Source organism: Mycotypha africana (assembly GCF_025528875.1).
Source record: "Mycotypha africana strain NRRL 2978 chromosome Unknown BDF20scaffold_4, whole genome shotgun sequence".
Lineage (NCBI taxonomy): Eukaryota > Fungi > Mucoromycota > Mucoromycetes > Mucorales > Mycotyphaceae > Mycotypha > Mycotypha africana.
Window position 1 is genome coordinate 638,388 of NW_026515728.1, and position 22,529 is coordinate 660,916.

Below are 22,529 nucleotides of genomic sequence, written 5' to 3' on the forward strand. Positions count from 1 at the left end.
CTCTCAGTGAGATTTGATATCTTTGGGTTGTATATCGAGATATATAGAAAATTCATTGATAGAGCTTACTATTCATGACTGTTATAAAAAGTACTCAATAACCGCATACGCTACAATGGGATGGCAAGTTCAAGCTCAGCACTAACTGAGTGAGAGTTGCAATGTTCAATAAGAACGTAATGAAACTCTAACATTCATTTCGTAAAATGTCGCTGTATGTGGGTGGGTGCTGTTGATTGATTATGTTTTTAGTTTAAAAATTGGTAAAATGTGTTATCTTCGTTGAGCTGCAATATACTTTACTTCAAGGTGGCTGAAAAACAGTTTGTATATAGAAGTATAACAAGGGGCAACCCATTGCGAAGCACACGATTCCAAAGTTGAAGGACTCTATCATAAGAATGTCGATTGGTTCTGTTTATTGAAATCAGGTTGCGCAGTCGAAGCAGCAATCATTTATCCCGAATTTTCCTTTAAATCGTACAAGCGTTCATATGTACATTAGGTGAAGCACCCACAGTAGAGGCATGCAGAGCGCAACACACATGCATATTACCTTCTAAATCATATTTCTAGAAGAACGTTATGAAAGTAATTCAGTAAAAAACGCATCTCTTAAAGCTTGTTATTCCTTCTCCTTACTTTCGTTATTTCTACGATAACATAAACCAAACTTGTCATTGAATACATATATCACGCTCTTGATAATGTGCTTGCCGTAAAATGACTTATAACTTTAAAGAAAAAGGTTTGCAGAGTGGAAACGTTCTTTTCTCCTATCTTACATTGCCTCACCTTATTCAAGCCACTTCTTTGTCTTTTTGTTCTATTCATTGGTATAAGTGTAACATCCGATGAAAATCATCTATTGTTCATCGTTTGGCTGTTTCTGCCTTTTCATTATCCTTAGTCTATGCACAACAACTGCTGCAAGAGATATAGAATATTCAGTGGTTGCATTGCCGCGAAATGGACAAAATGTTGCTGTTATGATAGGAGGACAAGCTTATCCTCTACGTGCTTCGATTGATATAGCACACCTTTATAAAGGATTTGCGCCAACTGCAGATCAGTATCGATATGCTTTAACAAATTCAAACGGCGGTAACATACTGGAGTCAACACAACGACATCAGCCAGCAGGTATCCGTTCAACGGGTAACGAATTCTTTAATAGAAGTCATACCATTTATGATGTTCCTTCGCTTCCTCAAGCTTACAACCCTATCTATCCTCGTAAGTCATTCTGCTACAAAACTGCGAACGTAATGTATATGGTTTTGACAGTCTTTACCGTTTAGCCCTTTCAAGCAACATGAACCAGTCTAATGAAATTGTCACCATTATCTTGAAGGCAAATGTGACGGGGCTCAATGAAATCTTGACCGATCCACTGCGTGAACACGAGTATACAGAAGTTTCCCAAATGACCTACATCGCTAATAAAGAGATCTTTACTTTTCAGCATGCTGGTATAAAGAATAGTGGCAAATCGACGAAAGATTTTGCCAAGCAATCTTTCAAACTAAAATTGAATCAGTTTGCTAAAACCAAAGATATGTTATACGGTCGGACAACTTTTAAGTTGAGAGCTCAACAAACCGATCCTTCGATCATGTAAGTTCCTTCAAAACCTGTGATTTATCGCAGGGTCCAATAGAATAAGAACACAATCCTCAATACTATTATTTAATGAACTAACCCACCTTTATCAGTCGTGAGAAGCTGGCCTATGATTGCTTGGGAGCTGCCGGCGCTGCTACTCTACAAGGGCATTTTGCTCGCCTTTTTATCAATGAAGAAGCTTTTGGTCTCTTCCTCATGTCAGACGACAGTGGTAGTACTTTTATCAATGATGTTCTACATAGCGGTGATCAGTCCTACGGAAATACAGGGCCTACTTATAAAGGCAATGCTATGTCACCTCAACTTGAAGGCAATCTCGTTTATATAGATGACTCAGTCGCATCTTATGACTCTGACGTTTACGACATCGACGATTACGGAAATATGAAGACCACTCTCAATAAAACAAACCAGCTTGTTCCCTTGATAGAATTCATGAAACAGCTGAGCTCTATCGACTCTACTCGAGACATCGACGTCAATACTCGAGGCGCATTAGAAAAACTTATTCACTCTCCTCAGCATCTCATTCTTCATATGGCTGTGAACTTTTTAATTGGAGCTACTGATGGTTTTTGGCGACAAGCTAGTAATTACTATCTTCAACTCGATACAGGCTCGCACCTCTGGACACTGATCAGTTTCGACTTTGATGAAACTTTCGGCCTCAACATTGAGCGATCCGTGGCCACTGAGCCATATACCAGCTATTCTCGTCCCAACTCCCAAAGACCTCTCATTGACGCTGTGCTCAAATCCCCTTACTATAAAGCCGAGTTTGAGAAAACGATACAGACGCTTGTAAAAAGGTTTTTCAAACCGAGTGTCATCAACCCTCGATTGGAAGCTTTAGAAGCAATGCTGCGTGAAGATTTTGAGTGGGATTTAGCAATTCCTAGAAAATCTCCTGGTGCTGTTCCTATGTGGTCCCTTACAACCTTTGAGAAGAGCTTAAAGAAAACGGATGAAGGCGATGAGGCAAGTGTGGCGGAATGGGTACAGCTGAGGGCGGTGTCTCTACAACAGCAATTAAAGTTCTCTGACGTCGACGATTTGCCACCTTTGGAGCCTTATGTGAATAAGTACGTTTGGGATCCTAACCATCCCGATAAAATATCATCGAGTAACGAAAATGTTAAAACTTCTGTTGCCGTTCAGCCATACAGTAAATTGCCAGTCGTTGTGCTTGGAAGTATTGCAATGGTCATATTTATTCAGGTCATAATCTAGCCGTGATTGTTTCCTTTGCGTACTAGATATGCACGTTCTACAGTTTAGAAGGATATAATGAAACAGTTTTAATTATCTTTCATTTCTATTTGATGCTTTCCTAATGATTCCTTTCTGCGCAATAAACGGAGAAAGTTGCCCTTGGAAGGGTTTATAATCTAAAATTAAATGGAAAAGTTAGTAAAAAATATAATTTATTGTTGATCGATCTTTCATCCAAGAAAAGGAAAGACTATAATGAAAGTAGAATGGAAGAAGGCATTAATTATTCTAAGTTGCTAAACAATCAAAGCCCGTCTTGTATTGATGATGAGCGAGTTAAAAATGAAAAAAAAGTGTGTTTCAAAAATGAGAAAGAAAAAAAAAGGCTTTTGTCACAACGAAGAGGGGAATTGTTACGTATTATATAAAGGATGTTAAAGTACAAAAGGAAGGGAGATAGGTCGCTGTGGAGATGGATATATTTAGCGAAGAAGAACTAAAGTGTGCTTGTAGGCGAAGATTGGAACTTTTTCTTAAAGGCACCTGCTTTGGAAGTTTTATCACTAGCTTTATCAGCGGAGAACTCAAAAAAGGCGTTGGCCATGTTTTCCTTCTTCTTCTCCCGTCTCTTTCGACAGAAGAAGAATAACCCAACCGCAGTCAACAAGGCTACACCGCAAAGCACAGAAATAACGATAATAAGAACTTTGCTCTCCGCAGAAGCACCGACTTGATGGTTTTCATAATCATGTCCCGGGACCATAGCATTATTGTTGTTGTAGCCACCGCCATTAGCGCCGTTATTGTTGTTATAACCGTTATTGTTGACATTGAAAGGCACGTTGTTATTATTATTGTTATTGACAGGAACGTTGTTGGTGGTGCTGCCATAGCCGTTATGGTTAATATTATTGTTACTGTTCATACCGGAATCAGCGCTATAACCTGTACTGCCACCATTTCCGCCATTATAGCCGCTGTTGTTATTGTTATTGTTATTGTATCCATTACTGTTGTTATTAGAGGAAGGACTGTAGCCGTTGCCATTATTGTTGTTATAGCCATTGTTAGAGCCATCAGAGCCGTAAGAGCCGTGAGAGACACCATTGCTATTGTAACCGTTATGGTTATTGTTGTTGTTGTTGTTGTTGTTGTTGTTATTGTACCCACTGTTGTTATATCCATTGCTGCCATTGTTGTAGCTACCATTGCCATTACTGTTATTATTGTTATTGTTGTTGTTGCTATTGCCATTATTGTTGTTATTGTTCGAGCTACTGTTGCTACCTGTAGGCGATGATGCATTTTTAGTAGTAGTATAGCTACTGTCTTCAGTTGCGGTTTCACGCTTCACGTATACTGCTAATTTTCTATATTCCTTTCTAATGGCGCTCATTCTTCAACTACTGCGACAAGCCTTGTTATGTCAGAAAGAATGTGAGGGAGAGAAAAAAAAAAAAAAAAAAAAAAAAAAAGAGGTTTTCAATTAGAACGAAAGAAAGAAAGAGTAGAAGTAGATCTTTTGCCTAAATCTATCGTTCATACATAGCGATCTACTTGTCCTTGGTTTTACATAAATCAGGAGTTTGCTGTGCCATCTAGTGTTCCCGTTAACAAATAACTGCCATATACATATGCTAGTACACAACTCCTTCAAACGAGGTAAAGAAACTCATCACCTCCTCAAAGAGAAAATACCGGCAATTTATATATATATTGAAGAAAAAACGATGGATGGGGATGCGCAAAATTTAACAACGGATGTAGAAGTAAAAGACCATTGACTGAATTGTCACGTTCCGCCATATTCTTTCACAGCCAAATGCTAAGTGTAGTAATTATTTGGGCATTGTCAATTGGAAAATGCGAAACGGTTCTTGCATTTTTCTAATTCCTGGCTTTTGATATTTTGCGCTATACAATTTTAGAACTTCGCGTATGCAAAAACTGTTCAGTTGAAAACCAGGAACTGCATCTAAGGGGAATGCGACAAGAAGTTAAAAAGAGTATAAAGTTGATCCTGGGTTTCTCTTCATTACCGTGTAGGCAAAATATTTTTGGGGAGTTTTCCGTTCTTGGTCGTAATCTCTTTTACATGCAAAAAAATTAGGCAAAATTTGGGTTTGGCCATCTTTTTAAGAAGCTTCTCAATTACTGTATAAATTTAGTAGAGGCGCTTATCGACCTTTCTTGATGATTCTGATTTCTTCTTCCCTGGGCTTCTATTCACGTTCCTTACAGAGGTATGCATAAGTTCAAATGGTTAGAATTACGTACTGTTAGTTTGGTTCGAGCTTGTATTGAGAGTTACCCGGTCAGACGATTGCTAAGCATATCAAAAGATTACCATTATATCCCTTCCAGTAATTTCAGTATTCTAGCTGAAATTGTTAAAATGCAGATGGCATAAATACTGGGTCCAAATTGGGGTTTAAGGCGGAAGTAAAGGGGGATCTGCTGATCCTTAGGATACCCCTATTTAACAAATGAGTAAGATGTTTTCTCCAAATGCCTAATTCAAAAGACGTACCTCAACCAATATCTCAAATGTGAATACAAAAGAGGTTCTGAAGCTTGTTGGCCGATTTTATGGTTCTGAAATACCCCTTTTATTTGAATGAAATCGCATAATCTAGATATCAATCTATTCATTTCTGAAAAGAAAATAGATAATATGAAAAGGGAAGAGTCAAGGTTTGATCTATCTGATAGCCCAGATGCTGTTTTAACCTTTTTTCACAAGAATCTGAAACCTTAAATCCTACCACGTCTATCGTTTGAGTGAAGAAAAAAAGGATGGAGTAGCACCTTAAAAATCCTTAATTTGATATACATACAGTTTCAGCACGCACTCCTATGCACGGATACGATGACAAAATAATAGCCGAAAAAACACCACAAGAAAGTGGTTCACAGGCATCCTTGATGGCATTGGCAAAAATGTTATCTTTTAAAAAAAGGCAGGCTGATTGATATGGACTTGTTACAGTTCAGAACTTGAAAGGTATCTACAGAATCATACTCAGGATTATTTATTTTTCATTTGAGAGAAGAAATGATATTTGGCTTCAATAACATTTCCCTTGCATATATCAAGGCTGTTTGAGTGATATCATACTGTCATAGCTAGGAGTTGTACGAGTAATTTCTATCTATTTCTTTGCTGGTCTATAACCTCCCATATACGTCTTTTTGCGTTCATGTTCTAGACGGCATTGGAAACGTTCTGCATAACAAAGTTTTGCATGATGTGTTGGTTTATGAAAGGAAAAGAAAAGAGGCGCTTGCACAAGATCGTACATTCCTTTTATACTTGTAAAGAGAAGTTATAATTGCTCAATGTAAGTAATCGCGATAACATCAGAAAGTTATTAATAGGACGTAGTCAAGTTAAGGTTACAGGATTTTTTAACTAATAAACTATTTGTAAGGCCTTTCCTTCTTATTTAACAACTTGAAATTAGTGCACAGTGCGTTTCCCTTAAATTATGGTCACTCCCAATCATTCACCAACGTTGAGGATCGTAAATACAAAAAAAAAAAAAGATCATTTACTCGTCTAAAATGGTATATATACTCTGTACTTGCAAAATTGCATTCTAAAATCAAACATATTATTAAGCATATTGATGAATGTAAAAGGAGGAAAATTATTCAATTAAATGCTCGACATATCTTTTACTACAAGAGATAGAGCACTACATGAACTGTGAATTGCAACTTGATTTTCAAGTATATTGTTTACACAATCTTAATAGTAAGGCTCGCTGACGGAAGCTAATAGCGAATCCTGCAATTTTCAAAAGTGGAGAGGACGGACTGACGAATCGAATACGATATGTTGCAAAGAATCAGAACCTTTGGAAGACAATCTCCTTATTCGATAGAATGACAGGAGTATTAATCACCCGCTATTTAAGATGTCACAGGACACTCCATGGATATTGACAGTCGATTCAAAAATCCCAAATAGCCTTGTTTGTTACTGGCATATGCTATTCAAAGGCAGCTTCATAATGCATCAATGCAAAAATGAAAAAAGAAAAGACGCCCTTTTGCGAGCTACAATTGATAGCCAATAATAATGATTCCAATAAGGGAAGCCGCTCCCTTCCTTTTTTTTTTTACCTTGCTACCAACATATAGGAAGTGTCAATGTAGTTTTTTATCGCTGAAAAATTATTAAAGAAGGCATCATAATAAGTCAAATTTGCCCATAATGGTTACGATCTGTTCTGAATTATCATTGGCTCTAGGCAGGATACAGGAGTGCTACACACCAAAAAACCAAAAAAAAAAAACTTGCTTATTGAAGTATCTGTAAGCAAATCAATCACGCAATTGCACTACCTATACTTGACATTTTTCATATAGAATTAATAGAGTAAAGTGATCGTTATTACGAGGTAAGCATCTGGTTTCTTATAAAAGACTTTTTCCATGTCTAGTTTACTCACTGTATCTGAAGTGGCTCACAATAGTGTAAATGTCTGTTCCTGACATAACCCTTGCTGGAAAAGAAAAAGGGAAACTGAAAAACGCGTCTGAGACATAAGAACAATTTTGGCTTTTGCCTTACCATTGGTCATACATCAAGCCTTCTGGGCGAGATAAGCTTTTACACAGAAGATTTTCTGGTACCGTTACGCAATACCAGCAGCAGCTTTTCTTGCCATCTATGTCAGGCCCAATCATACGCATTGATTTGGAAAACAAAAGAGATTCGCCTTTGGCACTTCTTGTCATCTATTTCGCACTATAAATATAACAATTGATTTTTTTATGATTTGCAAATCATACACATAGCAAATTATCCTTCTTTACCTAACTTTGAAAATTTATCAGACATCAAAGGCTCTTGTCCTGGGTTACGATAACAAGTAAAAAAAATGACGCAACTCCGACCGCAGAAAGACAGCCAATTAGGTAAAAGCATGGTTATCTGGATCGCTCTTCAGGGAAAAATGGAAAAAAAGGGGGCAGCAAAGCATTTACCAGAAAACGCGAGCTTAGTGAATCTAGAGCATAGATCACATTCAGGTAAACAATAGAACATACTCTTGATGACAGACAAAAGTTGTAATACGCTATAGTCTGTAAACAAAGCGTTATTCCGTTCCTTTTACATCCAGGTTTCAAATACGTAATGTCAAGGTAAGGAAGCATATAAAAAGAATATTTTCTAGAGAAAATTAGTCTACTGCCTGCCAATCTTAAAAATCTTAAACTTTTGGGTTTTGACGATCATGTACAGGGCTTTATTATTTGCTAATGTGCAGTCAAAGCGCTCTTTTTCATTTTTGGTATTTTTTCCGATTTAAGGGCTGATGAATGTGATTTTATAGCAAAACCGTTACATTTTGCCCTATGTAGAAGTAAAAAAAAAACCATAGCATTTTTTTGATTTGTAATATTTGGAACATCCAGCGTGCTCTTCTTTTTCCATAGTATTCGTGCCACTGAATTAAATTTTTTTTTTTCATTAAATGTAATTCGAGGAAGATGGCGTGCTCGTTTTTGACATTTGCTTTTAACTATAAAATGATTCGCTGACGAATTTCTGTTATTGAAATGCAGCATAAAATCCGTCTTTTTGACATTTTGGCTTCGATCCAAGCTTGCACGTATAAATAGCAAGGTCATTTGTTCCTATCCTCCTTTATTTCTCGGCATATATACAATTTTACTCCACTTTTTTTCTGCAATTGAGCCTCCTTTCTTGAATATTGTATGCAAATAGTATTATCAAAACATTAACAGTACAGCATCTATAGTAAAGAACACGCAACCATAATGGAATTAGAAAAAAAGACCACAAGTACATATGTGGATAGTGTTGATGATTCATCACTAGAAAAATACGATCAACAAATCGATCCTTTTGAAGATTCACCTATAGAAGAAGTTAGAGCCAGTATACCCCCTACAGATGATCCTACATTACCTACTGCCACTATTCGATCATGGTTTTGGGGTCTTGTCTTCTCCGCAGCCATTTCATTCTGTAATCAAGTACGTATTCTCATGCGCCAGCGAGAAATTATCCTATTGCATTTTACTTACTAATACCCATCTCTTTTTGAATGTTTATGAACGGTAGTTCTTCTGGTTTCGTGCAAACCCTTTGGTTATTAAAGTCATTGTAGTCCAACTCTTAGCTTTCCCAGCAGGCAAACTTACAGAAAGAATTTTGCCCAACTGGACCGTACCTCTCGGTCGCTTCAGCTTCAGTCTCAATCCAGGCAAATTTTCAATCAAGGAGCACGCGCTCATCACTGTCATGGCCAATGCAGCTGCCACGCAATTTGATGCTATCGATATTATTGTTGTTCAAAGACTCTACTACGGCCAGAATTGGGGATTTGGTGGTGGCATTCTACTTGTTTTGACTACCAGTGTATTAGGTTTCGGTTTTGCTGGTATCTTGAGACGATTCCTCGTACGTCCTTCCACCATGGTTTGGCCCATCAATTTGGTCAATGCCACTCTATTCCACACCCTTCACAAAGATACTCCCAAAGCAGTGGAAGATGACGAAGCTACCAAACCAGGACTTAGAATATCGCGTGAACATTTCTTTTTGTTGGCATTTGCAGGTTCTTTCTGCTGGTATTTCTTCCCTGGCTACATCATGCCTGTTTTGACCTCCATTTCTTGGATTTGCTGGATTAAGCCTAACAATGTTTTGGTGTCTCAAATCGGCAGTGGTCTTCACGGTCTTGGTATTGGCAGCTTTACATTAGATTGGAGTCAATTGTCTGCTTGGTATCCCAGTCCTTTGGCTATTCCTTGGGAGGTGCAAGCCAACATGTTTGGCGGCTTTGTTTTCTTCTTCTATATTCTCATCCCTATCATCTATTACACGAACACCTGGGAGAGCAAGAAGTTTCCCTTCTACAACACCCACCAGTACAATATTTGGGGCGGCAAATATGATCGTAGCCGTGTTCTGACGCCTGAACAATATCTCAACGAAGAAGCTTATGAAAATTACTCACCTATTCGTATCACAGGTATTTTTGCTGTTTGCTATGGTCAAGGTTTAGCTGCCTTGGGCGCTATGGTCACCCATACTATCCTTTACAACGGCAAAGATATTTGGAACCGTGTTAAAAATGCTCGTCAAAAAAATGATGATATTCATGCCAAGTTGATGGATAGTTACAAGGAGGTTCCTGATTGGTGGTATGCCGTTCTTTTCGTCATTGCTTTAGCTCTCAGTTTTGTCACAGTTATATGCTTCCCCTCTGACATGCCGTGGTGGTCCCTCATTATTGCTATTGTTTTAGCTCTCGTTTGGCTCTTGCCTCTTGGTATCATTACTGCCATTACTTCTCAAGCACCTACCATTTCTATGATTACTGAATGGGTATTCGGTGCCATCCGTCCAGGTCATCCTATCGGTAACATGATCTTCAAGACTTACGGTTATATCACTGTCCGCCAAGCTCTTCTTTTCACTCAAGATTTGAAGTTGGGTCACTACATGAAAATTCCGCCTCGCCATATGTTCACTTTCCAAATTGTTGGCACTATCATTGCCTCTTTCGTGAGTCTTGGCACTACTAACTATTTACTCGATTCTATCAAAAACATTTGTACGGAAGCTGCGTATCCCTGGACTTGTCCTAATGCCGGTCTATTTGATGCCTCCTCTGTCATTTGGGGTCTGATTGGTCCTGGTAGATTTTTTGCTAAGGAATCTCTGTATCATGGTCTTCCCTACTTCCTTTTGGGTGGCTTCTTGATCCCCATCCCCTTCTATCTTTTAGCTAAAAAGTTCCCAAACACCTGGGTTGCCAAGATTAGTGTTGCTGTTGCTATGCTGGGTCCTTCTCCCTACCCTCCTGCTCCTACCAACGTTGCCCCCACTTGGACATTGATCGGTTTCATTTTCAACTTTTTCATCAAGAAAAGACACAATGCTTGGTGGAAAAAGTATAACTATGTGTTGTCGGCTGCGCTTGATTCTGGTGTAGCTATTTGTGCTATTATTATCTTTTTCGCATTCCAAAATACCGAAATTCACTTCCCTTCGTGGTGGGGTAATAGCTCAGGTTCAGTCGATCAATGTCCTTTAGCCACTGCCAATTGGACCGGTGTGGATGTCTATGCCTAAATGTCTCCTATAAAGAACCCATCCGCCTCTCGCTCAGTAACTATTTATTCAATTTAATTTGTCCATCTCACTCTATATACACATTATACACTTTTCCCATGATACCCATTACTCGTTATAATACGTTCATTTAATTTTGTTTGTTGAATAATAAATCTGTGATTTATTTCTGTTTGTACGTTATGTAAAAGGAAAAAAAAAAAACAATCTTTTTATGGAATGACAGGTGTACAATATTTTTGGTAAGCAAGTAGGTGAGGGGGGGGGTGGGGGATCGAAAAACAGTTATCAACACCATGTAAACCATGTTCTATTCTTGACTAATTCGATATTTTCCATAATGATGGTGACACGCTTCTTTGGGTGTAAAGATATGGATTCATCGTCATTGTCACTCGATTCTTCGGCTACGTCGTTTTCACTATCAAATGCGCGATATTTGTTTTGTCGTCGCTTTCTCTTTCGGACGCTACTATCACTATTTTCACTCGTTAGGCTTCGTCTCACTTTATCCTTCCAATTCGACGATGACCCATCATTATCTGTTCGCTTAAAGTATCCTAGATCAGTCACATCGTCATTGTGATCATTCTTCTTATTATTGCTATGATCATCCTCATCCTCTTCTTCTTCATCTTCTTCTTCTTCTGCGTCCATTGCTTTAGAGACTGCATTATCATCCACAGAGGAAGGGCGCCGAGGGCTTGACCCACGTTTTTGCTTTTTCTTATGTAAGGGTGTAATTGACTCTCTCCTACGCAACACTGTTTCGTTGAATTCCACTAATACTTCTTCTTGGTAAATCATGACAGGCTGCATGGATACCAAGTCTGCCGGACTAGCACGAGGGTCCTTGAGAGTTCTTACTACGTTGTAACCTTGTCCCTTTAACACGGCCATTTGTTTTTGGAACATAGCTTCATCAAAATCACTATCCATTTCAAAAATAGAACGTAATTCACGAATGGTATCGCGCCACCATAGAGGATCTGAGAGACAATCAAGGAACTGATGACGGGTTTCTTCGGAAAAGGAGCAGTGAAGGAGGACATCGGGAAGCGATAGCCAGCCATAAGGATAAGAGCGCCATTCATCGGGATGTTTATACGGAAAGGCCAAACCATTGTCTATAGCCGCCACATGGATATGACCTTCCTCTTGTTCTTCCTCAAAACCAGCATGAGGGTTCTCGTTTTCGGAACTACTGTAGGATGATGAGCCTTTCGCTTGATGTGATTTGGGTGGGCAATATTTAATCATCCAATTGTCGAGACCGCGATCTATCCGTGTAATGCATATTGTCAGATGTTATTCATAAGAGCGCCTCTTTTGTGCATGCGTCCCATTGTGATTTTATTGTACCTGTATTTCGGATGAGATAATCCAGAATCACCAGCTGCTCAAATTCGCGCTGAAATTGTTTCTTCAAACGAGCTGTCCACCTGAAATCATCCGACTTTTTCTTTTTCTTTTGTTTATTACTGCTCTCCTGTGCCGGAGCATACTTGGTATGTTCACTATCTCGATCCTCCTCTCTCTCACGGTCTTCCGCCTGTTCTTCTTCATACTCATTCCCTTTGCTTCCGCCCAAACAACCTGCCCACACAGATGACAAAGCGCCTCCATTATCTTCGGAATCCTCTGGATGCACGGGATAAGGATGATCTCGGAAAAACACGTCGGCATCTTTATAATCTGTCAAGAAACATTGAAAACTGCCGATTTTAGCTGGCCTGGGTCCCTTTTTGCGTCTCTCGAGGAGGGGGTAATGGAAACTTGTAGAGGATAATTCAATGACGCCGGTGAAAGGTACAATATTACTGCCCAGCTTTCGATCCAACAGCGAGGCGGCAGCTTCGGAAGCGTAACCCAAATTAGGGATCAAACAAGAGCGTCCGAAAAAGAAGGGGAACAAATTGCGATGGAGCCATTTTGTCCATTTGGGATTCAAACGGCCATAAGGTTCTTCATTCTTGGGTTTAAATACGCCAACAATTTTACCCGAAGTGTTGCGACAAAAGTAGGAGCCACTCGATCCTTGTTTGATACGCGAGGGTTGTTGGTTTTGTTGAATGGCTTCCTGAACAGACTGTACAATTTCATCAAACTTATCCACTGTGTTGGGTATGGGGTCTTTAAAGTTCTATGAAGGGAGTGTATAGGATGGAGTTTCTGTATGAGAAGGAGGATGTCTTTCCCTCTCTTTCTTTGTGATCAAAGGCTTGTGCTACTTTACCCTATGATACTCAATTTCGTTTTTAGACTGATCATTGAACAAAGAAGGCATCGTCATGGTATAGGCATCATTGGATGTCGCTGGATGCTTATCGTTGTTCGGCTCCCAATGAACAAATACAGAACAGGATACTTGATCAGAAGGGTCCATCTCTTCGTCAATCATACTTGCTTCACTTATACTGCTTTTATCATCATCGGTAAACATGATGGCACCTGGTGGATGTCTGCTTTCGCCAATACCCTCCTTACCTTTATATCGCCTTCGATGCAAAATAGTCCAGCCACTTTCTAATTCATCTTCCCTCGAAGAAAGCTCTGGGATATATCCGTTTTGCAAATCTGCAATCATCATAGCAGGTAAGGAAGCAAAGGAAGCCTTTTGGCCCCTAGCGTATTCTTTAGAGATACGGTGGAAGAAAAAACCATGACGGTGAAAACGAGAATGATGGCGTCGATGATGATGGCGCGTCGACGAGGTGGACCGTGGAGAGCGTATGGGTGAAGAAGGAGAAGAATGACATAAAAGAGGGACAACGTTGCAAGTATCATCACGGTTGGCTACAAGAACGGAGTAAGGATGATGGAAGGGTTCCAAAAAGTAACCATCCTCCTCTGCGTCGTCTGCGTCAACTCGGCTGTAACTGGCGTTATATCTTTTGGAACAACTACTAAACATAACCTTGTGCTTCTATTGTAGTATGAAATTCAAAACACAATTAGAGATAGGATTTTGTGAGTAAAAAGGTAGATAAAGAATGGGTAGAGAGCCATATCAGATAAATAAAAATAAGGAGCGAAAAAAGCGGGGTTCATTTTATTATCTAGCAATGATGACATTGTATTTTTCTTTCGATTTTTCTGTCTTTCCATTCTTTCTATTTAACACAGAAAAAAGGGCTGTTTCGGTGTAACAATGGTGCCAAAAAACTGGATTGATGAGGTACAAACACATTGGAAGGGGTCATGGTGGCGTCAACCAGATAAAGTACCGATCATCATTTTCATAATTTACTCATTTTTTTATTTACAGCCTTTGGTAAAGATGAAATAGAGCTCCGCTCTCTGAAGTACGAATGTATATGATTTATCAATTTATCTAGATCTTCTGTGGTGTTATGTCCGTGCAAGCAAATTCTTACTCTCTCCTTACCGGAGGGCACCGTAGGGGAGCATATCGGTTTCACAATGCAACCATTTTCATTCAAGTATTTAGACAATGATCTGACAGCCTCGTTGCCGTTCAGAACTATCCCTTGGATTGGAGTCACAGAAGGTAATAACGTACCTACTGGTAGCTCTATCTTTTTTCTGAATCTTTCAACGAGCTCCTTCACATGTTGCTGCAGCTAGATTTGTCAGAGAAATGTTTGAGAAGAATTAAGCATGCATCCTCAAATTTGAACGTCATGCACACAGTTCTCTAAATTATGTTATGGCTTACATGAAGTGTCTGGCCCTGTTCTAGTAAATCGTAAGCACATCTTATAGATATCAAAGTACTGAAAGGCATAAAAGTGGAATAGATGAGAGGCCGAGCATAATTGATCAAATATTCGCGTAAGGTATTTGATCCTAACACAACGGCTTTTTTTTTTTTTTTTTTTTTTTTTTTTTTTTTTTTTTTTTTTTGTATGGAGAAAAAAAAAACCCGTCCTTATGTCAGCTCCTTTGTTTTATCGTTCCTGAAACTTTTTTATTTTGCCGCACTGTACCTCCATGACTTGCTAAGGCTTTTCCAAACGTGTGTAATCGAGCAAAAATCTCTTGTTCTAGACCAAGCTCACATATAATGCCACGTCCTTTCTCTCCAAAAACGCCTGTACTATGTGCCTGATAGATAAGTATAAGATATTCATGTCAAGTCTTCTTTTTTTTCCGTGTACAAGAATAAAATAGTCAAAATGCTTACTTCATCCACTATGATAAAACCATTTTCCCGATTAGGCCAGAATCTCTTTAAAAGGTCTACTATCTTCTCTAATGGGGCAATATCACCGTCCATTGAGTAAACAGTTTCTAACGCAACAAATATATTCTTGTGGTTTTTTACAGACGTATTTGATGTATATCTTTTGAGCAATCGCTCGAGATCATCTACATTCGAATGTCGAAAAGGTACGCATTGTTCAGCCCGAGACAAACGCATGCCTTCGTGCACACTTGCGTGAATAAATTCATCGTACAACACAATATCTCCTGGCTGAGGTAAAGTACTGAACAAAGCTGTATTGGCGTCAAAACCTGAATTGAAAATAAGCGCTGCAGGACTGTGATGAAACTGAGCTATCTTTCTCTCCAACCACTCACAGTAAGCTGAGTTGCCGTCAAGTAATCTGGAACCTGTAGATCCCAGAACATGAGAGCTCTTAGCCATTTCATTCAGGAGATTCTGCTTAAATAATGTTGAATGCGAAAGTCCAAGAAAGTCATTTGAAGAGAAATCTATACCGTCGGTTGGGTTAATGACAAGTCGACGAAGTTTCGATATTCGACGTCTATGATCAAGTTTTTGTTGAAGTTGCCTTTGCAAATGATTCATCCCGTCACTGGTCATTCTGTTTTGTCGAGAGTAGTCTTAATTTTTCCAGTTCTAAATAATGAAACTGACTCTCGTAAGTTTGGCTCGACAAGAAGATGGGGTCCACTTTTTATTTCAGTATCTCAAGAGAAAATGACTCATGTTACTGCTCGCTATTTTTTAGTTTTTTATTTTTTTCATTTTTTTTGGCTGGGCGAAAATTGCCATGCTAACGCAGTTTTGCCCCACATTTGTTTTCGTCTTGTCTGCACTTTTTACTTCATCTTGTAAAGAGATACAGTTTATCATAATGCGTAGGAAGAATAAAAAAAGCATCAAGAGATAGCTTTACTGTGAACGTAAACCTTAAAGTAAATTTGAAACGAGCATTGCAATACAGCTAAAAAGAAGGACGGAAGGCGGGCTTTCACAAGTAAATCAGGGCGGCTTTCATGATCTCAAAGAATCAGTTCTTATTTTCTCAAAAAACAGTTTTTAAGGTCTCAAAAAACACTTCCTTTGCCGGCCCTTTTTTTACAGAATGCCGCCCCCTGGCGTTGGTACGACTGTAACATAGTTTGGCTTTTTCTAGGTGCTGAAAGAATGAGATCTAGAATTCCAAAAGATTCCGCCGCTTAACATTACTTTTTATTTTATTTTTTTCTCCAACACCGTTTATCAAATTATGACTAATAATTTCTTAGATAAACAATCAAGTTAGAGCAATCCAAGTACTGCTTCATGACACCCTTTATGAGCGATGTTAAGGTTTCCAAGTGCGCTCGCTGTATATTGTGAGAAAGATACTGGAAACAACGTGTATGTATCAATATACATTATGATAGATGTCGGAAGGGAAGGTCAGTCAAATGACCTCGAATTAAGAACACTTGTTTCATGTTATTTCTTGCAGCCAAATATTCTCGCATTTAACATTGAAAAAAAGGGAATATGCCTAAATATGGATTAAAAGGATCAAACAAGTGTTTATTTATTTACGTTTGATAGTAACTTCATCTCGTTTGCGGGTTATGCTCGAATATAAAAAGGAAGATGAGTTTTGCCTGTTTCCCTCTCTATTTTCCCTTGTCTTGTCATTGTTTACATTAAGTTATGTCTCATTCTCCAATTCTCACTTTCAAATACTCAAGCCCTAAGCCTTTACTATCCTATATGGTATCTAATATAGATCACCTTGTTCAGTGCTCAAAGGAGCGTATATATTATCAGCATTTACTGCTTCCAGAACTATCAACATTTATACATACAGTGTACAAGAAATGTAAACTCTCGCCTACTGTTCTCGTCATAGGGCTGATATATTTGGAAAGATTGAAGAAAAATCTACCACCTCAAGCGCAAGGAGAATACGATACACCCTACAAATTATTCTTAGCTGCTATAATTATAGCCACCAAATATATTGAAGACTACAACTCTCATGCTGTGGTCATTTACAAAGTGGTTTCCGCCCTATACTCAACCAAGGAATTGAATGAAATGGAACGAAGCTTTCTAGGCGTTCTAAAGGTAAGAAACAACGTATACTGCTTGCTTACTTGACACTGTAATGCTCACACGCACAATTCGAACCATCGTAGTTTGATCTGTATGTCGATATATCAGAAGTGGATCACTTTATTCGAGAGCATCAAGATGCCATTGAGCTTGAACTTTCTCATATGACCAACTAACGTGTACCCTTTCGTATAAGACCTGTACATAGCCAATAATCTTCTCTACCATATTATTTTATGCTTTTTATTCATGTAAAATTGTCTTGTATATATCCAGTAAATATATTTCATTCTTCAATATACCTTTATTGAGGCAAATGTTTAAATGCCTTTACTTGAATCATGCGTAAAACTTCTCTTTCTTTGAATCAAATAATGCGCCTTATGAAACGAGACATTTAAAAACTGACTGTGGTGTTGCAGTCATCTGTTTTGTTACACAAATCAAAAGAAGCTCAAAACCATCTCGATTCTATGCCATGAAATCGAGTAAATTCATGTGTTCGCTTCATGCATTTACTTTTTGTTTCTGTTTATTTGTTGCTTATACTCACGTTATGTATCATTCATTTTGGGGGGTGATTGGAGCATTGTTTCCGTTCACCTGCCAATTTCAAGCAACTATGCAGAATACAAATCTCCACTTCTTCATATTATCACACATATTCGATCTGTTACTGATGTGAGTGTACATTGAAATGAATCCAATACCTTCTGCATAATGTCTACATCAATGCCATAAAGGATTTGAATTATACTATGTTGTACCCACCATTACTGTTCGGAAATCATTCAAAGGTACAATATAAAAGTTCCAGCTGAAACCAATTAAAGCAGGCTGAATATTATATATGGAAGAGGATGGTCGTGATTATTGCAAGTTCGGTAATCTTCCAGTTTTGGACCTTTAAATTGCCAAAGATACACCTATACTTATGTTACGAATCATTGAATCAAATCGAAAACAAAAAACCAACTAAAAAATATGATGCATAGATATCATGTCGCGACAAAATCCACGTCAAATGAGACTTCCTTCAATAGTAATATCATTGATGTACTTGAACAAGATGTACAACCAGCTAAAGTTTCATTAACTGATGTACTTGGTGCTCTTAGTTCTTTTTCGATGTACTATATACTGACAGTGCAACATAACTGAAGCAATTACCCAATAATATATAAAAAAAAGTCCATATCATCGAGCTATATTAAGTGCACATGTTAGACGATACAATAAAAGTGCGTTATCAAAGCATTCAATTTCCAACATTTTTAACAGTAAATTATAGATTTTGATGTATTGCTGGCGTGACTCAGGAGCATAAATAGTTATAGAAATTAGCACATAACAAGACTTTATGGACATGTCTTCTTATTATAAAGTTCTGCTAATATTACTTTACTTGCTTGAAATCGACACCTTAAGAGCATGTGCTTATTTCTCGAAAATGATATCCTTCTCTAATTCTTTCTGTCGTTGCCATTCTATTAACAATTCATATTTTTGACGTTTTTGTGCTTCGACATATTGTAATACTTCTAATAACCTATCTCTTGCTTTTTTCATATTGGGCTTCAAGGAAATGTTGGATGAATGGTTTCTATAATTTGCACTAATGTGATTCCTACCTGGAATATATGAACACCAAACATAGTAGTTACAATCAGCTCGTCTAGACCATCTCTGTTCAGATCGAGATGTGTCATACGATATATTGGATAAGCGAATTGTCTTTTCCACAAAACTGTATATGAGTAAGTTCCTGGAACTATGATTTACATTATATGCAATGAGAAATTTAAACATGTAAACCTTTCATACGTCATAGGTAAGAGATTAAAAAAGGCTGGTTTACAACTGACTTTGTTTATAGATTAACACCTGTCTACCATAGGTTCCTATCAGTATTTCTTTTTCTCCATCCCAGTCGACATCCATAGCATGCGAGCATAATACACTATCGTAATTGCCTGACAACGGTAGCGTTTTGTTGAATGATAAACCGTTCTTTTCAACATTTCTGTAGACAATAGCTTGCTCAATTGCACATGTTACTACTAAATGAAGCTCATCGTCTTCACGAACTTGAAAATGTACGGTCAGACTTGGTTGTATCCGGTTCATAATCGAAATCTGCTTGCATATATACCTGTCAGTGATGCTCTTGGTTGAAATAAAAGTACAGACGTGATAGGGCTGAATATCTGTAAAGCATGTGATTTTAATTCTTTTCCTTCCTTATTGTAAAGGCCTAAAAATAACTCTCCATTTTGCCCACCCGCGCAGATGACGCGTTGACCGTTGGGCCGATCAAGAATATGCATAGACATAATACTATTCAGGACAAGCATTAATGGAAAACGCCTCCATCTGACAGATGTTTGAATGTCTTTACCGGTCTTTGTCTACTCACTTGATACGGTGATTTGAAATACTAGCCAGCATGGGAAAGTACGTTGCGCATGAGATTTCTATAAATTCGTTCATGTCCTTATTCTTCGTTGAGATACATGGAGAATTTGATAAAACATTATTAACCCCACAAGTTCTTCATAACAAGTAATACAACAAAGGGTTGTAGCCTATAATTACCAAAGTGTAAAAGTGGATAATACCGTTCATTAAAGAAAGCAAGAAAGCGAATTGTGAGCGACCTTCATATTCGATTCTGAAAGAGAAAAGGTGATCAGCAGTCAATTTCCTTTTAAAGAGCCTTCGTTTCAAATTCTTTACTGTGCATGCGAAATCTGCAACGGTGGAGACGATAATGCTATTGTTTGGCAATGGCTGCCAATTTCGAATAAAGCCTGTTCCAGAAAGGGTTTTGTACTTGTATGCTTTCCATAAATGCGAAGATAAAAAGCTATATCGTCTTCGTCAGTATCCCCGTCTCCATTTTCTTCACCTTCATTATCATTCTTGGTCTCGCTTTTGGCATGTGCATTACTGCAGCCATTTTTCTTTTTAACTTCTGCCTTTCGTTGGAGCAGTAAGTGATGAGCTACAAAAGGTATCAGATGAAATTAAAAACGATCCATGTGAGTTTTACCTGGCCCTTATCATCAGCTGTTGCTAAGGCTATATATAGTTTGATATCACCATCAATTGTGGTTTCTATGGCATCAACAGCGATTACATCGGATTTTCCCGGTTCTATGTCACATAGGTCCACATAAAGACAATTCCAGTAACCATCTCGTGATAGGAATGCTGTTAGCTCAGAAGTTGACGCTGCTAAAAAATGCCTTACAGGCTTTGATAATGCTAACATGTGTACAATAACAATATTTATCGTAAGACGTTAGCAAATCAATTTCCTGATCAAGGTTTCCTCAAATAGGTAACTGTTCCATTTACGTTGGATATAATCAGTCAATGGTGCATCGGGTAATGATTGTAATCGTGTGGAGGGAAATTCGTCGGGTTTGTTCATGTAAGTTAACAATCTCGAATCAAGTATAGTTAGGCCAAAAATATTGCTTTACAGGGCAAATAAAGGAGCATTTATTAGCGAAATTGTTCGTTAGTGTCTAAGAATAAATCCTTTACGTTCGTTCATAGCCATAACGTGCATAGTGTGTTTCGCGAAACAGCGGATCATCATCACTACAGGCAAGATCGACAAATGACATTCTTATGAATAAAAGAGGGAAAAAATCTTGCAAAATGGAAAATTATGCAGAATACAAATGATTTCCTGTTAAACACTTTTCGTCCTTTAAAGCAGTGCAGATTGTAAATCAGCACTACTACTCTATATACAGTAAGGATGAATGGTAAGGTATATGGAATTTATGTGGTTTTTCTTTAAATTAAACATAAATTGCTGTTTGATGCATCTACGCAGAAGATGAAGATGTTGATGTTTCTGCTGTCGTATCTGCTGATGGTTCAATTGACTGTGAAGATTGCTCACTCACTTCTTTAAACATATGATTTAGATTATTGTCATAAAGGTCAGGGAACGACTTGTTGAATTCCTCTGATAATAATGTACGGAATTCCTAGGAAAGAAGTCCTGTTAAGTACGAACTACTTGGATGAAAATCTTCGATGAACAAACACTACTTACACTAACAGCTTTGATTTTACCATTAGTGAATTGATTTTCCGTTGCTGTTCTTTCCACAAAAGCTTGTGTGAATAGATCAGGGTTTCGCCCTTGTTCAATGTAACTATAGGCAACAAGACTTAATCATTGCTCAAAGGAATCGTAATCATAGAACAACCAGTATACTCTACTTTATCACTTCCTCCGGAACAAATGAGTCAAGGTTATTTTTTAAATCATCCAACTCTCTGTAGTGCTCAAGGATGTTATTACTGTTTGAATAACAAGGATTATTACAGCAATAGTAAACGATGAGTTCTCGGCGTTCAGTTATCTCAAAAACAGAATGTACTACACTTTACATTTTTGTCCAAACAAGTTTGTTACCATCTGGCTGAAAATCGTAAACGACAACACTAAGCTCAAATAATTGTTGAAGTAGATCGTTTAGTTTGTCTTCGACAGTTTGACGAGCATCAACAGTTGAATTTATATTTGAATCCATCGTAAAATGCTGTTACAATTGGAATTTGAAAGGTAAGTTGGAATATTTGGTAGGGCATCATTTTTTCTCTTGCTGCTGTTGAAATTTCAATTTTTTACCTGTGAAAAATAAAGATACAAAGTTAAGGGTGTGCTCGGCTGTGAAATGTTCAAATCAATCGCAATAATGGCAATATAGTTGAAAACACTCAGCAGTCTCATAAAATATACGCTGAATTATTATTTGATGAGGTACCATTTATTAAAAGTGATCGCTTTTAAGGTCTTTTCGTGAAAAGTCATATAGCACGACAAGAGCTAGAGATTGATATGCATAAAGTGCCTACACCTTTGAATTGCTAATGAAGAAAGGATATCGCTGAAGCTTTAACGGAAACCTTGTATAATGTAACCTTCTAGCTCTATGTTCTCTCTTACTTGATCTAAAAACGGTACAGACCGAAATCATGAAATAGATTATTTGCAAGCTTAACCGAAAAACAATAAGCAGTAACTGTCATTGGTTTAACCTGGATTCGGACAGGATGGTGTCGCAGAAATGCTAGGAGCCTTTTGCCGAGATCATATTTGAAAATGCTAAAATCCAGCTGAGAACGGAGTTACTTAATGGCTTAAATACCCTTATAGTGCACAAGGTGTAAACATCGCCGGATAAAATCAATTCTAGCGATTGTTTCCCAATACGATGCAGTTATCTCTGTTGTCAAAACTTTTCCCTTTCGCGGGAAAAAGGGTTGTCT

The 22,529-nt window shown here is 38.0% G+C and overlaps 9 protein-coding genes across 9 annotated transcripts; 3 read left to right on the forward strand and 6 right to left on the reverse strand.

Moving 5' to 3' along the window:
* Positions 1–989: 989 nt before the first annotated feature.
* On the forward strand, positions 990–2,856 carry BDF20DRAFT_818470 (coth protein-domain-containing protein; the record flags this gene model as incomplete). The annotated part of the gene is made up of 3 exons (XM_053077369.1): positions 990–1,236; positions 1,302–1,617; positions 1,716–2,856. The coding sequence occupies 3 exons, from the start codon at positions 990–992 to the stop codon at positions 2,854–2,856; spliced, it is 1,704 nt and encodes a 567-aa protein (XP_052937059.1).
* A 239-nt stretch (positions 2,857–3,095) lies between these two features.
* BDF20DRAFT_431592 (uncharacterized protein) lies at positions 3,096–4,732 on the reverse strand. The gene is made up of 2 exons (XM_053075432.1): positions 4,412–4,732; positions 3,096–4,255 (listed from the first exon to the last, which is right to left on the reverse strand). The coding sequence occupies exon 2, from the start codon at positions 4,232–4,234 to the stop codon at positions 3,335–3,337; it is 900 nt and encodes a 299-aa protein (XP_052937060.1). The 5' UTR covers positions 4,235–4,255; positions 4,412–4,732; the 3' UTR covers positions 3,096–3,334.
* Positions 4,733–7,772: 3,040 nt separating this feature from the next.
* Positions 7,773–10,957, forward strand: BDF20DRAFT_905624 (OPT family small oligopeptide transporter; the record flags this gene model as incomplete). Its single annotated transcript, XM_053083183.1, has 4 exons — positions 7,773–7,878; positions 8,212–8,213; positions 8,599–8,850; positions 8,939–10,957. 4 exons carry the CDS (start codon positions 7,773–7,775, stop codon positions 10,955–10,957), a joined length of 2,379 nt encoding a protein of 792 aa, XP_052937061.1.
* Positions 10,958–11,095: 138 nt separating this feature from the next.
* On the reverse strand, positions 11,096–14,247 carry BDF20DRAFT_863517 (phosphatidylinositol 3 and 4-kinase-domain-containing protein). Its single transcript, XM_053080677.1, has 4 exons — positions 14,224–14,247; positions 13,194–14,133; positions 12,320–13,100; positions 11,096–12,237 (listed from the first exon to the last, which is right to left on the reverse strand). The coding sequence occupies exons 2-4, from the start codon at positions 13,869–13,871 to the stop codon at positions 11,246–11,248; spliced, it is 2,451 nt and encodes an 816-aa protein (XP_052937062.1). The 5' UTR covers positions 13,872–14,133; positions 14,224–14,247; the 3' UTR covers positions 11,096–11,245.
* Positions 14,197–15,734, reverse strand: BDF20DRAFT_972801 (putative aminotransferase; the record flags this gene model as incomplete). The annotated part of the gene is made up of 4 exons (XM_053085043.1): positions 14,197–14,541; positions 14,637–14,779; positions 14,908–15,025; positions 15,105–15,734. The coding sequence occupies 4 exons, from the start codon at positions 15,732–15,734 to the stop codon at positions 14,197–14,199; spliced, it is 1,236 nt and encodes a 411-aa protein (XP_052937063.1).
* Positions 15,735–16,826: 1,092 nt separating this feature from the next.
* Positions 16,827–17,276, forward strand: BDF20DRAFT_817419 (cyclin domain-containing protein; the record flags this gene model as incomplete). The annotated part of the gene is made up of 1 exon (XM_053077255.1): positions 16,827–17,276. The coding sequence occupies one exon, from the start codon at positions 16,827–16,829 to the stop codon at positions 17,274–17,276; it is 450 nt and encodes a 149-aa protein (XP_052937064.1).
* A 1,208-nt stretch (positions 17,277–18,484) lies between these two features.
* On the reverse strand, positions 18,485–19,842 carry BDF20DRAFT_431943 (uncharacterized protein). Its single transcript, XM_053075433.1, has 6 exons — positions 19,827–19,842; positions 19,384–19,730; positions 19,097–19,318; positions 18,863–19,002; positions 18,637–18,806; positions 18,485–18,545 (listed from the first exon to the last, which is right to left on the reverse strand). Exons 2-5 carry the CDS (start codon positions 19,583–19,585, stop codon positions 18,669–18,671), a joined length of 702 nt encoding a protein of 233 aa, XP_052937065.1. The 5' UTR covers positions 19,586–19,730; positions 19,827–19,842; the 3' UTR covers positions 18,485–18,545; positions 18,637–18,668.
* A 405-nt stretch (positions 19,843–20,247) lies between these two features.
* BDF20DRAFT_818722 (uncharacterized protein) lies at positions 20,248–20,866 on the reverse strand (the record flags this gene model as incomplete). The annotated part of the gene is made up of 3 exons (XM_053077402.1): positions 20,248–20,498; positions 20,592–20,680; positions 20,784–20,866. The coding sequence occupies 3 exons, from the start codon at positions 20,864–20,866 to the stop codon at positions 20,248–20,250; spliced, it is 423 nt and encodes a 140-aa protein (XP_052937066.1).
* Positions 20,867–21,181: 315 nt separating this feature from the next.
* BDF20DRAFT_804705 (mediator complex, subunit Med10) lies at positions 21,182–21,411 on the reverse strand (the record flags this gene model as incomplete). Its single annotated transcript, XM_053076477.1, has 2 exons — positions 21,182–21,238; positions 21,307–21,411. Coding segments are annotated over 2 exons (162 nt in total), but the record flags the coding sequence as incomplete, so codon positions are not given.
* Between the last annotated feature and the right edge of the window lie 1,118 nt (positions 21,412–22,529).

What these genes read in the sequence shown, in the direction of transcription:
- BDF20DRAFT_431592 (XM_053075432.1), bottom strand. Translation starts at nt 4,234, where the DNA reads ATGAGCGCCATTAGAAAGGAATATAGAAAATTAGCAGTATACGTGAAG.
- BDF20DRAFT_863517 (XM_053080677.1), bottom strand. Translation starts at nt 13,871, where the DNA reads ATGTTTAGTAGTTGTTCCAAAAGATATAACGCCAGTTACAGCCGAGTT. An exon ending in ACGAAATTGAGTATCATAGG is followed by an intron (nt 13,101 to 13,193) that starts GTAAAGTAGCAC and finishes CTCCCTTCATAG; the next exon opens with AACTTTAAAGACCCCATACC. An exon ending in TTATCTCATCCGAAATACAG is followed by an intron (nt 12,238 to 12,319) that starts GTACAATAAAAT and finishes TTACACGGATAG; the next exon opens with ATCGCGGTCTCGACAATTGG.
- BDF20DRAFT_431943 (XM_053075433.1), bottom strand. Translation starts at nt 19,585, where the DNA reads ATGCTTGTCCTGAATAGTATTATGTCTATGCATATTCTTGATCGGCCC. An exon ending in ACCAAGAGCATCACTGACAG is followed by an intron (nt 19,319 to 19,383) that starts GTATATATGCAA and finishes TACATTTTCAAG; the next exon opens with TTCGTGAAGACGATGAGCTT. An exon ending in TTGGTGTTCATATATTCCAG is followed by an intron (nt 18,807 to 18,862) that starts GTAGGAATCACA and finishes ATTTCCTTGAAG; the next exon opens with CCCAATATGAAAAAAGCAAG.